We start from the raw sequence: 14230 nt of genomic DNA, 5'->3' as shown, positions 1-14230 counted from the left end.
AGTGTGGCCACAGCCTAGGTGTTACAATTCAACAAAAAATCTTATGGTTTGTATCTTTTATTACATTATTTTTGAGCTATAGTTAACATTATACCAGACATTAAGACAATTTAGACCAGGTGTCTGCAACGAAAATAGCAAGAAGAGCCTGTTTTTTTTGTTTTTTTTTTGAATTTGGTAAAACTGCAATATTCCAAGAGCCACAATGCATGTGAATACGAGACAGTCCTTAATAAATAAAGTCAAACCACACTTTTCGTAACCGCTATTGTAAGAACAGTTCACACAATGATTTGTAATGTGATACATGTTTACTGCAGGATGTTCACAAACTGTTTACATATTCTGTTTGCTCACACTTTACTTGTGTGTTTGTGCCACTGTATTCCTGACTTTCACTCCCGAACCATCCCTCTCTCTGGAGCACGCTAGGGAGAGTTATCTAATGTTTTGAGATCACATATCGTTTGCTATTCAGATATGAATTATTCATTTTTAGGCTTTTAGACATTTACCATTTATCGAAAATAACCAGGAGGGATTTTTTTTTTAAACTTTGTATTTTAGCATTGGGAGCCACAAAGAAGTCCAGAGCTGCAGGTTGCAGACCTGATTTAGGCAAATTAGACAAAAATTACACCACAGCAGTAAAAAGAAATAAATTATGAAAAGATTATCATTTGCCAACCAGCCTTCATACTGAGTCACTGTAATACTAAATTTCATACATCAACACCCTGCCAGACTATATCCAAAAATACTGACTGTGTATTACAATGCTTTTAGTTGCCAGTGTTCCTGGAAAGATTTGTGTTATATTTTGGCAGCAATGCATTGTGATAAAAATCACATTATAAAATCTCCAAGTATTTTGCTCTGCTAAAAGAAAGAAGGACATTTTACAGGGTACATGAAATAAGAAATAATTCACCTGTTTATCTACTATGTATTTTAGAGAGTTTCATGTTCATTTGATCAAGAACTACTCCTAAATGGTGGGTGCTAGGACCACCAAATTCGGTATACAGCTTCATATCATAGCTTAAAGCAACATAAGGGCTTGATTGTGCCAGGAAAACAGGATGTGATTGGAATGGGATTGCTTCTCTTACAACCAAACAAAAACAGACAATCAACAAATCAAGTAAAGTCTGAAAAACTGGGATGAAAATAGAACAGGACTGCTACACAGTAAACCTTACAGAAAGAGATAAAATGGAGATATTTGGAGTAGTGTTCTGTTTTGGCACAACTAAATCAATGCTTAAGGTTTGAAAACTAGAAAAAAATGTTATTGGTAGCCAAATTGCCTCTAGCCCTTATTCATTACAAGATAATAAATGATAAGAGTTTATAGGGATAAAGAAAAAATACACTTGAAGGAATTCCAGTTTTAATAAATTTACTAAATTAGATGGAAAATTTAAAAAAATTTTATAAAACCTATTTAAATAAATCTGAAATGAAAATTAACTTCACAAAAATAACACCGTACTTCTGAAAAATTTAGTTATTTAAATAAAACATGTACATTTTCATTTTACTTTAAAAAGCATTTAATTTTGATCAAACTCAAATAATGCAAATATAACAGTTTCAAAAACATAAACCATTTAGCTTGCTGAAACTTTACGTAAGATTAATATTCTTTTTCGAAATTGGTCCCTATGGTCATACCTTTATTAATTCCAGTGATCTTGCAGCCATAATCCTTAAATTACTGATTTTCTAATTCATTTGCCATTGCTAAGTTTTACTTACCCTTTGGATTTTGGAGACTTGCATCCTGCTAGCAACTGTTGCTCATCATCTTTATTGAACATAGAAGTCACTTCTTTCCAGCCACGAAAACCTGCACTCTGAACCTACACAAGGTAGTAAAAATAGTAATGATATGGCATTATAAACTTATTCCCAGGGCTTGAAAAGCCCACACCCCAATGGCAAGTATAAATAAATCTTATCCAGGGAGTTATCATCAGTTTACAAAGAATCTCTTTCTCCTCCTTTGCCCCATCTCTCTATCATCCTTCTCAGGCCTGGCCTACACTAAGAGATCAAGTAGAATTTAAGCCTCTATGGTCAATTTTATAAACTCTCTGTCTAATCCCCAGTGGTCAATAAGTAAATTCTAAGCAGCTGTAATGCTGACTTCTGTACTACTGACTTCCCAACAAAGTTACTCAAAAAAAATCGAATTTGCAATGTTGAGCTAAAACAGAATAGATTAACCAGGGTTAAAATCAATTTTATTAGTCATGGAAACTGTCCCACAATGTCCCTTGAGATGTCCTTTCACATTATTACTCCAGGTGAACAGGAAGTAGGAAGCACGGCATTTAGAATTCATTTGTTTATGATCAGTGTGGTGATTGCATGTTGCTACTTTACAAAGCTCCAGCATGGAGCCATCAGGAGAGCCAGGGACTCATTTTGTCTTGCAGGCTAGCTCCTGCCCCAACACAACACATCACATGGCGGCTTGGCTGTGGGGGTCATGCTTGCATTGGGAGGTGGGGGAGCCATGCTTGTTTGAGAGCCCAAGAAACTTCTTTTCTGAGCAGCACATTTGTACGGAGGCAGCTCCCCTCCCTTACAGGCACCATGCAGTCAGGAGGAGTCTACCCCCACCCAACCACACCATGTGGCTAGCCCTCCACTCAATAAAAACACATGCCTGCTGTGCTGTGCAGTCCATGCTTCCAGACAGCAGCATGTCCTGATTTGTGCATGCTGAATCGCTCAAAGGCAGGAAAGATTTGGCATCTGGCTGTCACCGAAGGAAGTCTTCCCCTGTTGCAAAGATATTCAGGGGATGGCTGGCTGTCCCTAAGGGAAGTCTCCCCCTGTGGCAAACATATTCGGGGGGCTGGTGGACGGATGGCTATCGAATATCTTTGCCACAGCAAGGGCTGGATGGCTGTCACTAGGGTTTCCCGGCCAATGCTCAATTGTGGGATGACCTTCCTCAAACCTGGTGTCTGCTCCATGCTAATGGGATCCTCACAGTCCCCCGGCTCCACAGGGTTTGGGGGCTGGACCTGGCCATAGCTGCATTGTGGGCTGGCCCCACTTCATCCTGGCGCCTGCACCATGACAACGGGAGCCTCTGAAGAGCCCCTGGCTCCACAGAGTTGGGGAGCTGACCCTGGCCATAGCTGCATTGTAGGCTGCCTCCCCCTGCTTCCCCAGCCACACTTCCCACAGCATGTAGCTCAAGGGAGCTGCATAGTCTCTGTGGTGTCCTGTTTGCTGTATTTTCAGAGGGGGTAAACAGCTCCTTGACCCGCTGCTCTGCCCCATGAAATGTGTTCTTTCCCCAGGAGAGAACAGAGGTACCTGTTAGCATGGCACAGGCAGAGCAGGGAAAGGCCTCCTTGCTATTCACAGGCAGAATAACAACTGAGTGGGAAGAGCAGGTGCCCAGCCCCACTGAATGCAAGTAAATATACAGGTTTCATGAAATGCTCATAGATTGTTGTGGCCTGAACACTGTTACTGATCCATTTGGTTACTGCACAGTTTTATCAGGACGCTCCCACTCAAGGGCCGTTTCTACACATGCCAGTTTTCAGGAAGAAGGGGCTTCTGAAAGGAGGACTTCCAGGAGATCACCCAGGGGCCACATCTCTACAAGCTGTTTTGGGATCCGGAAGAGTTTCCTCTGGACTCCAAATCATGTGACCTTATGCTAATGAGGCACTGGAAATTTACATCCTTGCCTCATTAGTAATTTTCAGCCATTTATTAGCATGCCACTTTCTCTGAAAGTGGCATGTGTAGAAACAGCCAAGGTGTTTGTTCTTTCAACAGTGGGGACCATTGAGGTTCCTGTTAGCATGGCTCAGACACCGAGGGAACAGACACCCAAATCAACGGGATTGATGGCTCCCTGACACGCTGCCCTATCCTGAGAAAGGTGTTCTTTCAACAGGGGACCACGGAGGTTCCTGTTAGCATGGCACAGTCAGAACTGGGAAAGGCTCATAGCCTGAGCACCTTTGCAAATATGCTTGGGTGCTGACCTGAATTCAAGGCAGCTATTCAATACATCGGTGTTCTTTCCACAGGGGACCAGTGAGGCTCCTGTTAGCACAGCACAGTACAGGGAAAGGCAACATTATTATTCGCAGGCAAAATATTCCATGGGGTGGGGGCGGGGGAGAACATGTGCCCAGCCATACTGAACGCAGAAAATGTATGATGCTCTTTCACTGGGGGATGGCTGAGGTTCCTGTTAGCATGGCACAGGCACCTGGAGAACAGACAACCTAATACATGGGATTGACAGCTCTCTGACTTGCTGCAATGTGACTGGAGCTTGTGTGCTCTTCTTTCTTCCCTCTCACACATAAGCAGTTACTTTACTACACACCTAAGCCCTCTGGCTTTCCCTCCCAGCCTTGCTGCATGTACTCCGGATACCTGCTCACATGATTTTCAAGGGAGGAAGAGAGCCTAACTACTACAAAGCCAGGCACTTTGTCTTTCCTTCTCTTCTTCTTCTGAGTGATGCTGACCTCTGGACATCAATGCCCTCTTGGATTCTCCACTTTTCCTACTTTCCTTCTGAAAATTGTTCGTTTAGTTCCAAAAAAGAGGAGAATTAGGGCAATGCAGTCTGGGACGATGACAGTGGGTGCTATCAGGGCCCATTTGCTTAAAAGTTCTGTGATGCAGATGACACAAAAAATATCTCATTGGGGAAAAAGACTTCTGAAAAATTGCCATTTGTTTTGAGGGAAGATGACATCACACTCCCACAACCATTTGTAGGGAATTTTTTCCCATAATACAGCAGTGAAAAAAACCAGAATGCAGCGAGGCTCTGGGAACTGTGGGATAGGTTCCCACAATGCACTGCTGCAACCGTCAAATTTCGGCAATTAGTGGAGATGAGCTAATTCAAATTTGTGGGCAGGTGTGGACACTCAACTTTGACTTTATAAAACCCAGTTTTACAAATCTGACTTTGGTAATTTCGACTATTTCGTAGTGGAGAGATACCCTCAAAGAAAGATATTTTCTTAATAACATACCTTGGGTCAGATTCATTTCTCCATTGAGGCTATTTTGCACCTTAAAGCCAGCTGAACTTCAGCAGCGGCTCCTCTGCCACGCACATCCCACTTCTCTTTTTCTGGCACAATGGAAGTGCCTAAGGTATTTCTAGATCCTGGCACTCAGAGCTATCAGACCAGCTTCTTCGGGTCTGAGGATAGTTTGTGCCAGAGACATAGCTCAACTATCTCTGGCCTCAGGCTTGGAGGAAGTCAAAGACTATCAACCACTGTCAGCCTTCCTCCACCAACACACCAAAGACTGGCTCTTACCCTTCTGGTTGTGAAGATAATCTTCCAAATGTGACCTGTGTAAAATGTCTTTCCAAGTGTACAGACAGACAGCTCCAGTGCCTCTGCCGCTGTTCAGAGCTTTCTTGAGCCCCAGTATAGTAAATACTCACCAACCCTCTTTGTTTGCACTGCTACTTTTTAAAACCCTGTGATCAGCAACAAAATAAACATGAACCAGGCCATTTTCATTCTTCTGTGACTATTTTGGTAGGCCCATAAACATCAATGGAGAAAGATGCTGGAGCTATTCACTGGGGAAGGCACAAAAACAGATGTCATGTAAATTGGGAGGTAGCAGAGCAGAGACATTCTGCACATAGAAGCCAGAACGCTCTGTGATTAGGGGTTTCTTGGAAGAGAAAATGAGAGACAAAATACTCCTCTTTTGCAGGAGCTACAGGGGACTCAGAAGTGTCTAAGTTTTGCTCATATCTAACTAGTCTGATGTAGATACAAAACAGACTCTAAACAGAATCCAAAAACAGGATTCCTGGCACATTCCTTTTCTTCAGAACCAGAACAGAAGGAACCTCTCACACACATGGTCACAGGCACCTTCTGATTTTTCCATACTGATTTCTGAGAGTAGGATTAGTCCTTTGACAACAAGATACTTGGTAGGTCTTCCAGTCCTATCTGGGAGCGCACAAGACTAAAACAGATAAATGTGAGAAGGTGGGTCAGAAAAACTGAAATAAGTGTAGATAAAGTGGGGCAGGGAGGTGAGAGAATACACAAAACTAGGAGTAAACAAAATATTCAAGAGAGAATATTATTACATCCCTTTGTCTTTTATAATATGATTTACTTATAAATAATTTATTTTTTCCTTAGTCAAATGACACTCTAGTCTATATGACGTCACACAATACAGCCTAAATTATAAGTGTTAAAGAGGAAGTGCAGGGATTAAAACAAGAGTCTTGAAGACTTAGCTCCAAACTCAGCACTACATCTTAAGTCAGAATTCTGATGTTCATTTGCAACTTCTGCATCTCTAATCTGCCTTGCACTGTTTTGACAACTCCTCCATCAATGTTCTAGCATGATAAACAAAATATGTGGTGAAGGCCAAAAACATAACATTCTTCAAAATGAACCAGGTAAATGCATGGAGGATAGGTCCATCAAAGGCTATTAGAAGAAACTGTCAGGGGCTCAATCCTATGGCCTGGGTATCCCTAGCCTCTGATTGCCAGAGCTGGCAGTGAACAACAGGGCATGGACCACTCAATGAGTGTCCTGTTCTGTTCATTATTTTTTTTTACTGTCAAAAGGCAGGATACCAAGCTAGATGGACCACTGATCTGATCCAGTATGGGCATTCTTATGTACTAATTATCTCTAAGATTCTTCCTTTCCTATGCACAAAACTGAAATTCTCATTCATGCTCTCATCATCCCCTATCTCAATTACTGCAACATCCTTCTCTCATCCTTCACAAATTCAAACTTGCCCAGCTCATATCCATTTGGAATCCTAATGATTATTTCCCTAGAACACTGCTTTGACTACATCTCCTCTTTCCACTGGTGGGTAACCTGCAGCCTGAGGGACACATGTAGCCCTTTCAGGTTCTACGTGTGGCCTACCACACATTTTGTTTACTGTTGCCCATGCACTCGACTGCCAGATTCTGCTGGCTTTTATCCACCTAGTTTTTTCCTATGGGTATTGTAACTAGAGAGACATGCACATAGAGCAAGGGCAGGTGAGGTCCATGCTGAGTGCATACCACACTGACTGTGAGACCTGTGGTGTACTATGACCCCCCTAACTCTTTTTCTGTGGTCCCTTCCTAGATAGTCATTTCCCATTTTGCATATGTGAATTTATTATTCTTTCCTAAGTGGAGTACTTTGTATTAGTCTGGACTTTCTGTGAAGATCAGATATGCAGGTTTATTGAGCTTGCCGATTGGTGAAGTGCTAGATAATAGGCTTTTACTTTATAACAGTTCTAGCTGACTTCTATTTAAATTGCATCTAAATTGTCTACTGTTATTCCTCTACCTCAGTCCTCTCTGTCTACTTGTTTGGATCTACTGTTTTCTCTTCAGTTACCACCTTCACAGATCATGGATTGTTCTTACGTATTTGGAAAGCCCCTAATACTTAGTGAGCACTATCAGAAATAAATAACTCTCCATGACTATACTGAAATTTACTTAATGTTGCATGGCAATACATGTTATATTAGATTTTTACATTAGGCAGACACCTTTGTCAGCCAATAAGCGAGAAGTGACAACATAGTAACATCCTTCTCAGAAGGAACAACTTATCAGTGAAAAGTCCTTTTACAGTTAATTTTATAGAAAAGGTACACAATTCATCATTAAAACTGTACCAAAGGGCCAGAATGTGTACAAAGAATAGTGAGCTATAAGAATAAGAGTCACAATTAAAAGGAAACAGACCAAGAATTCTAGCCAGGGTTAAGTATTAAAAAAGGCATCGAGAAACTCCACCTATTACAGGGGTTCTCAGGACAAATTATTTGGTGGCCCCAGAGTGCAGACACCAACTACTCATAGTGGTCTCTCTCATACATTTCCCAAAAATACTTAATTAGTTGAAGGAAAAACAAATATGCACATATACATGTACAAATCAATGTAATGTACTTATTGCTAGGTAAGAAGTCTAGTGAAAAATGGTATTAACAAACACGCAAGTATTACTTTTCACAGAAGACTTACTCAACCATGGCAATCCTAGGGACAAATTAAGCCCTGGCTGACGGGATAGATGGGATGGCCAAGAGACGAAGCTGGGGTGTGGAGCCTCAAGCTGCATGGCTGAAGCCTTGCTGCCACCATGGTGCAGCCAGAACCTGGATGCTGGCACATGAAACCCTGTGGCACGAGTGTGCCACCCCATTACCCCCAGCAGAATCCAAAGACTGAGCCTCACCACCCTGGGAAGGTGAGGACTCACCAGCTGCCTGCTTCTCCAGCGCTGTGCCCTATGTGTCTCAGGGAGGTGTGGGGAGCAGCCAAGGAGACAGCACCTGCTTACGGCCCCGGTGACCAACACGAAGGTGTTTCACCCAGAAGCACTAGGAGAGGAAGGGGCCACTGCTTTGGTCTTTCCCTTCCCACCCTGCCATTGCGTAACATCCCAAGAGTCTATGACTGCAAGAAAGGCACCTGGTGGTTGTATTTGAGAAACACTAACATACAAGTCTGACATACAAGTCTAACACACTGGATACATGATGAACAGCCAATAAAAATTTAATTAACTTAAAAAATAAAAATGAGACACACTTTGTAAATATACCTGAAGGTAGGCTGACACTCATTAAATTATATATAATATCTTATCTTGAAATATCACAAAATTCGGTAGGAGTTAGTGAAGTTAGTATAAGGAAGATGGAGATAAGGTGTCAAAACAAGAGAGTAAAATAAGCTGGGATAGTTGGGTTTACTACAAAAAAAATAATTCCTTTTAAAAACAAGCACTGGTTACAAATTTGACTGCATTGCACTCACACATTTTCCTCTTCCTTCTCCTAACATGGACTCTGAGTGTGGGGGAGCTTTGAGAAAACAAGAGAGGAAGAGGCTTTGAGAAAACAAGAGAGGCTCTCAGATCTGATGCCATGCAAGTTCCTGGCTTCCAAGAGTAGCACTTGGAGAAAAGTCTTGCTCGGACACCAGACCCATGGATTATGTTCTGTACAAATGGAATCTTCAGATAATTCAGATGCCCAGCTCTTAATAAATCCCTACTTAGCATCTGTGAACTGAGTTTTTCAGAGGTTCATAATTTGACCCAGTTTGGCAATATTTTCTCTGAGATATCTTAGCACACACTCCTGATATCAGGTCAATTCCTTTGCCAAATTTCAGGCTGTTCCCTAATGGATGATGCAGCAGAGGTTTTCAACAAAGACTTGTAAAGGGTGTTTTTGGTTCTTTGTTTCCCCCCACCCCCCCGCCAGGGGCAACATAACGTACTTTCTACTGAATCTGCTCTGACAAATGAGTGAACTGTTTGCACAAAATTATTTCCTTAAAATTCAGCCCCATACAGATACCTGACATGGAAAATTTCACCCCAAATGGTTGAAGTTTAGCAAAGTTTTTAAATGATCAACTGAAAACAGGGTCTTACAATGACAAGCATCAGTCAACCTTAACTACAAGTGTTGATAACTTCACTGTCTGTAACAGGGTGGGCAATAAAAAACTGGAGGCCCACCAAGGTTAATCCTTGACAGGCCACTGCTGCTATATTTATGTGCACTTCTGCAGGTATCAGGTGATCACAGCTCCCCCTGGCTGCACACAGCCACTCATGGCCAATGGAAGCGGCACAAACAGGGACACTGCTACTTGATGCTTCCATTGGCCACGGACAGCAATCTGCAGCCAACAAGAGCTGTGATCACCCAATCCCACCCCGGCCTATAGCAAGTATATTTGGCTTTATTGTATGTATGAGTTTAAATATAGTATCAAATGAAAAATCTCTTATCCAATATGGAACTTGCCCCAAAGTCATGGCTACACTAACCCCTGCCTTTCGAAAGGGCTATGCTAGTGAGCCATTTCGGCAGATGCTAATGATGTTCTGACATGAATATGCAGCTCTTCATTAGCATAATGGCAGCCGCATGCATTTCAAAAGTGCCACTTTCGAAACACGTGCTGCTCATGTAGATGGGCCTTTTGAAAGGACACCCCCCCGCCCCGGACTTTGAAAGCCCTTTTGTCCCAAAACCAAATGGGAAGAAGGGGCTTTCGAAGTCTGGAGGTCCTTTTGAAAGGCCCCATCTATTTGAGCAGCATGCGTTTCAAAAGTGGCACTTTCGAAACGTGTGCAGCTGCCATTATGCTAATGAAGCACCGCATAGTCATGACAGTGCCTCACTGGCATCTGCCAAAGTGGCTCATTAGCATACCCCTTTTGACAGGCGGGGGCTAGTGTAACCACGGCCCACAAGACAAGAAAAAGAGTGTTTCTGGACACAGTTGCTAACAAAAGGCCACTCGACTTGGTGAGTCAAATAGGCTGGAGTTCCAGTGCTTAGGCTGACTTCATAATCATTTGGATGTGCTACAATTTCCAATACACATGATAAAACATGATTTACTTATTTCCTCACAAGCCAGCTCTACTCTACTCCAAAACGGGCCTATTAGTCACTTGGAGAGTTACCAAATTCCCCCTCCGATCACACAGAAATTCCAGTGGTGCTTTATTGTCTTTAGTTATAGTGATTCAGTACAGGAATTCTGCTATAGCCATGAAGTACACAAATGGCCTCCCAACACATGTAATTCTTTAACTCTTTACCAAGGTTCAATATCCCAAGGAAACTAACTGCATCACAGTTTTAAAAAATTTAGATTATCCAAACAAAATAACTGAAATGATTCCACAGACACTAAAAGTTGGAGAAAAAGGCAGAAAAGGGAAAAGGAAGGATGACCAAAAGATTTCCCTAATGCTTCTCTTCAATAAAATTTTGTACGGTACTAATAGCTGACTGATTTAGCCAGGGGTAATGCTTCCCTGAAATCAAAATGAAGGTTATAAGTCTTTACAAATGATTCAGAAACAGTCTCTAAAAAGTCCCAAAATAGAAACAATTTTTAAAGAATTATTTTTCATTGTTTTGAATTTCCAACATCTGGCCTCAAATCCATTAAAGCTTATCTTTCATACAAGGAGTCAATTTTTTCTAATGTCATAATTTCCATCAAAACAAAAGACTGAAATTATGGTACACTTTGAACTTACAATTTCAGTAAAAACCATAATATAAAAAACGATGAGGCAAAGAAGTGACTTTCATACAGTGTTAATGGAGAGTATCCATTTACATTAATTCAACTACAGTTAAATCACTTTACTCAATTTATCTGGAATTTCAAAACAAGTTCTTACTTGCAATAATTAAACTCAACTTTTGATCTTTTAACCTTCAACTCATGCATTTTAAGAGCATGTGTTCTGGGGATTTGTGTTAAAGATAAAAAACGTACTGGCTGCAGAAAGTGTTTTAATTTGCTTTTGCATGAGATGTAAAACAGAGTCCCCGAACTGCTTATGGTCAGAGGGCCAGTCAAACTTGGAAAATTGTGCCTACACTTTAATTAAAGATACATAAATTTTACTTTTTATTTTTAGAGCTTGTTATACACATCCCTTGAAATTTTTCTAGCACCCTCTACTTCAGGTATCCCTTTGGTTCATTTATAATTTATTTATTTGAATAGTATTCAAATTTTGGAGAAACAATAGTAAAAGATTTGAATAGGTGTTAAATGTATTTTACTTTTTTCTTTCTTTTTTCAAAAAGAATCATACAATACCATATTAGCCATAGCTAGTAAAAGCTCAACTAAGGGGGCAGAAAACAAATACAGATTTTTCCTGAGATGCATTAACAGAAAAACACATTAATGTGAAACACCTTTCGTTATCAAATGAACAAACATTTACCTTTGTTGCAAGTTGTGACACAGAAGAGGTAACTTCATCATGAAGAAACTGGTCCTTATTCTTTTAAAAAAAACATAAATACTGAAATCAGTTATAGATGAACAGTAAGTAACACTTATTTCAGAATATTCATGATGCCTTTATTTTACCCTGCTCATCTACCTCAATGGTAAATTATGATGATGAGCTCCAACTAAAATATTTCTAAAACCTAAAGACCTAAAAAAAAAATGAAATATGCAGATAAAACCAAATAGCCAAACCACAGCAATATATAAAAGTACGGAATAAGTTTTCACCAGGGATTATCTTTACCTAAATATTCTATTAATCAGTTTCAATCTGTAATTGAAGCATCATTTCAATTACCCTGTTTTATATATTACAGGTGTGCTGGACTATGGAAGGTCAATACTGCCTAGCAGCATTAACAACATTTCCACTGATTACTGGGCTCTTGGGCTGGGGCTACACCTACCCTCTTCTCCCTGCAGCTGCACAGTAACAAGCAGTCTCACAATTGCAAATGGCTACTCATTAGCATAATCCCAGGGCTAATTAGCATAGCCACACAAGATAGCAGAAGGAGCTGGAATCAGAGGGGCTTTCAGTTGGCAGAGGCAGGTTTACACAGACTCTATTCCGCCGGCAGCATCCTGTGCCGGCAGTGAGAATTTGCATGGCTATTCTAATTAGCCCCAGGATTATGCTAATGAGCAGCCATTTGCAATTGTGAGATGCTCATTACCATGAAGCTGTTGTGAGAAGAGGTAAGTGTAGCCCCAGCCTGAGAAAGCACTTAGCGGCAGGGCTTTTTTGTGCTGGTACTTGCCGGTTCTGAGTACTGGAACGTCAGCAGGCCCAGCCATGAGTTGTCCTCATTTTTTTTTTTCAAAAAAGGAACTATGTAGGTAAATAACAGCACAGAACACTGTGAGCTAGCACTTGTGGCTGTAAACAAACTTTATGGGACTGTGGGAAACTTGGCCAAATGCCACACCCATAAGTGATCATGCCAGTGGCTAAAATCATGCCAGATTACACATGTTGTCAAATAAGAGAGTCCCATTTTAGAGAGATTCAATCTGTATTATAATCTCATGCACAAAACTATTTTTTCCTTTGAAGTAATCTTACTAGATCTCACATGTTAAGCAAGATCAAGCCTCCTCAACCAGTCAAGCCTGCTCATTATATGGACTGGAGTCTATCAAGGAGAAGCAAAGTACTGCATGAAGCAAGATTAGGAATTCAGTAAGTAGCACATTTCTTTCCAACTCGGAGCTAAAACTATTATCTGCCAGGACACTGGTGTACCATGTTGCAACAGGTGCTGTTTTCAAAATGAGATAAAATAAGATCCTAATCACTTGTAATTAGAAACTCTAAGCACATCTTCCTTAACATCCTGCCCAAATTCTTTTCTGCTTACCCAAATTCCACACTATGAGCTAGTCTTCTAATTCAGTTCCTGTCCCTAAACATGATGTAATGGACCTGGAACCTTTACAGTGGCTGACAACTTCAGAGGGGTAGCCATGTTAGTTTGTTTCAATTAAAGCAACAAAAAGTCTTGTGGCACCTTAAAGAGAAATAAAGTTATTGCCCATGAAAGCTTATGCTCGAATATCTTCGTTAGTCTTTAAAGTGCCTCAGGACTCCTCTTTAGTACGCTGGCTGTTTTATCCCAGAACAAGCTGCATTTTAGAGATATAGTGATCTCTACATTAGCAGGTTTAGTTTGAGGAGTACAGAACCAAATCAGGATCTCCTGGGATCAGAAAGAACTAGAAAATTACTTCCTGGGGCTTTTGGCAAGTCAGTTAACCTGTGCATTTTGATTAGCTATCTTCAAAATGGGACAATACTACAATAGGAGTGACTTGAAAGGATTAAAGAGTTACAGTTTATATAGTACTTTAGCAAAGAAAAAGCGTTACACAAATTCTGAACATTATAAATGGTTAATAATTTTTAAAATGTTGAGGCTTTGAAAAGAAGGTATATTACAAATAAAATTTCCTCCAGTTTCACCTCACTTCTTTGTCAGCTCTAAAACAGTTGGACCAGTTTATAAGGCCTTATGCTCTACTTGATAGCACTTCTCTGTATCGATGTAATGTGATCATTACCGAATGCCACATCTGATCAACCCAAAATTTCTGGGAATATTCTCGGTGTCAGTGAGGAGAAACCCATTGATGTTGGTGAAAAGTGAAAAAAATAAAAAGAAAATGGGAAATACATAGAGCTTCTGGCTTCTAGTTAGACCAGCTACCAGTTTCAGCCACCTCTTTCATTGTCTATAGATCAAAGAACCAGTTGAAGACAGACATTAAACACAGTCCCTAATAACAGCACTCCTAATTTCAGCTCAGCACATCTTCCCACTCCAATTTAGGGCAAAAAAAGAT

At 40.7% G+C, this 14230-nt stretch overlaps 1 protein-coding gene across 1 annotated transcript in view; it reads right to left on the bottom strand.

Moving 5' to 3' along the window:
* The window catches only part of TDRP (testis development related protein), a 41203-nt gene that overhangs the window by 8835 nt on the left and 18138 nt on the right, over positions 1-14230 (bottom strand). The window contains exons 3-4 of the mRNA XM_074988922.1: positions 11817-11876; positions 1762-1865 (exon numbers count right to left, since the gene is read on the bottom strand). Coding sequence (XP_074845023.1) covers positions 1762-1865; positions 11817-11876 — 164 coding nt within the window. The remainder of the gene's footprint in view (positions 1-1761; positions 1866-11816; positions 11877-14230) is intronic.

The sequence above is a fragment of the Carettochelys insculpta genome, chromosome 3 (assembly GCF_033958435.1).
Source record: "Carettochelys insculpta isolate YL-2023 chromosome 3, ASM3395843v1, whole genome shotgun sequence".
Classification (NCBI taxonomy): Eukaryota; Metazoa; Chordata; order Testudines; family Carettochelyidae; genus Carettochelys; species Carettochelys insculpta.
Note: the sequence above shows the minus strand (reverse complement) of the source record. Positions and strands in the feature narration are given on the sequence as shown.